The sequence below is a fragment of the Aplysia californica genome, unplaced genomic scaffold (assembly GCF_000002075.1).
Source record: "Aplysia californica isolate F4 #8 unplaced genomic scaffold, AplCal3.0 scaffold00624, whole genome shotgun sequence".
Taxonomy (NCBI): Eukaryota; Metazoa; Mollusca; class Gastropoda; order Aplysiida; family Aplysiidae; genus Aplysia; species Aplysia californica.
Window position 1 is genome coordinate 16881 of NW_004797894.1, and position 1401 is coordinate 18281.

The 1401-nt window shown below is 34.5% G+C and overlaps 1 protein-coding gene across 1 annotated transcript in view; it reads left to right on the forward strand.

Annotated features, from left to right (window-relative positions):
* Nucleotides 1-286: 286 nt before the first annotated feature.
* LOC101847140 (zinc finger protein 502-like) overlaps nt 287-1401 on the forward strand; it is a gene marked incomplete at its 5' end in the record, with an annotated part of 6714 nt that continues 5599 nt past the window's right edge. The window contains one exon of the mRNA XM_005107722.3: nt 287-418. Coding sequence (XP_005107779.2) covers nt 287-418 — 132 coding nt within the window. The remainder of the gene's footprint in view (nt 419-1401) is intronic.

Consider the following 1401-nt stretch of genomic DNA (forward strand, 5'->3'; position numbering starts at 1 on the left):
GTAATGATATTATCATTATATTATTACTATAATAAAGCTAATAATAATAATAAGAATAAGAATAATAATAATAATAATTTAAAAATACAATGATAATAATAATAATAATAATAATAATAATAATAATAATAATAATAATAATAGTAATAATAATAATTTAAAAATACAAAATAATAAGTTAATAAATAACAATAATAATCATAATCATAATAATCATAATAGTCATAAAAATCATAATAATCATAATAATGATGATGATGATGATGATGATGATGATGATGATGATGATGATGATGATGATGATGATGATGATGATGATGATGATGACGATGATGATGATGATGATGATGATGGTGATGATGATGATGATGATGATGATGATGATGATGATGATGATGATGATGATGATGATGGTGACGATGATGATGATGATAATAATAATGATAATAATGATAATAATATAACAACCATCCAGATCATTTCTATAATGCCCGCTCTCGTACAACACATCCCTAGGCGCCGTTCAATACCTTCATCTCAACACAACAGTACAAGTGAATGGACACAATAATAATAATACGTGCATATTATTATGATCTTCATTCTAACATTAACACCATCAGAGACTCATACTATCGCCGCACAACCAATGATGATAACAACATGCACTTCACATTGCGATCAAACGGGTACAGAAATATACAATGTTTGACCCATGATAAGAGAAGACATGTGCACAACCTGCACTTTTTCATTATGGAAACTTCATGTGATGTGGGCCAATGGCCTTGAGGTAAAACAGCACCTGGACATGGATGGCTGGTGCCTCTATAAATAAATCATTGATGGTCTGGTCTGGGCCAATGGCCTTAAAACACTGAATAGAATTACCCACTTACTTATATAAGGGTACTCACTATGAATAAGAAAGACTAACTATCAAGATGGCATTTCGTAAGATATGTTTATCAATAAATCTAAACTTTTGCCTCGAACGTTGTATCCCTCAAACGCTGAAGGACAGAGTTCCAGAAAGATGGGTCAATAATAATAGACTATAATAGAAACGTATGATGAAAATTGAAGACGAAATCCAATAGTTAGAAGAGAACACGTCATCCAAACACACTTCAAAGACGTAGAAGAAAATGACGCCACACACACAAGGGATGTCTTCACACTGTCTGGAGTCTGGACATCTGCCACAGACAAAAGGAAGAGCCCGCGGTCCAATGTGTGTCGCTTTGTCGGCCCTCCGAGTCATTGATTTTTGGCGGATCGATGATTGATTTTTCCGTGATCCTCTTATTGTGACGGGCGTTGTTTTGAGGGGTGCGAGGATACCCACTACTGGACGAAATTGTGTCGGTATCGTGGTAGATTTGGGGGACGGGAGGGGGA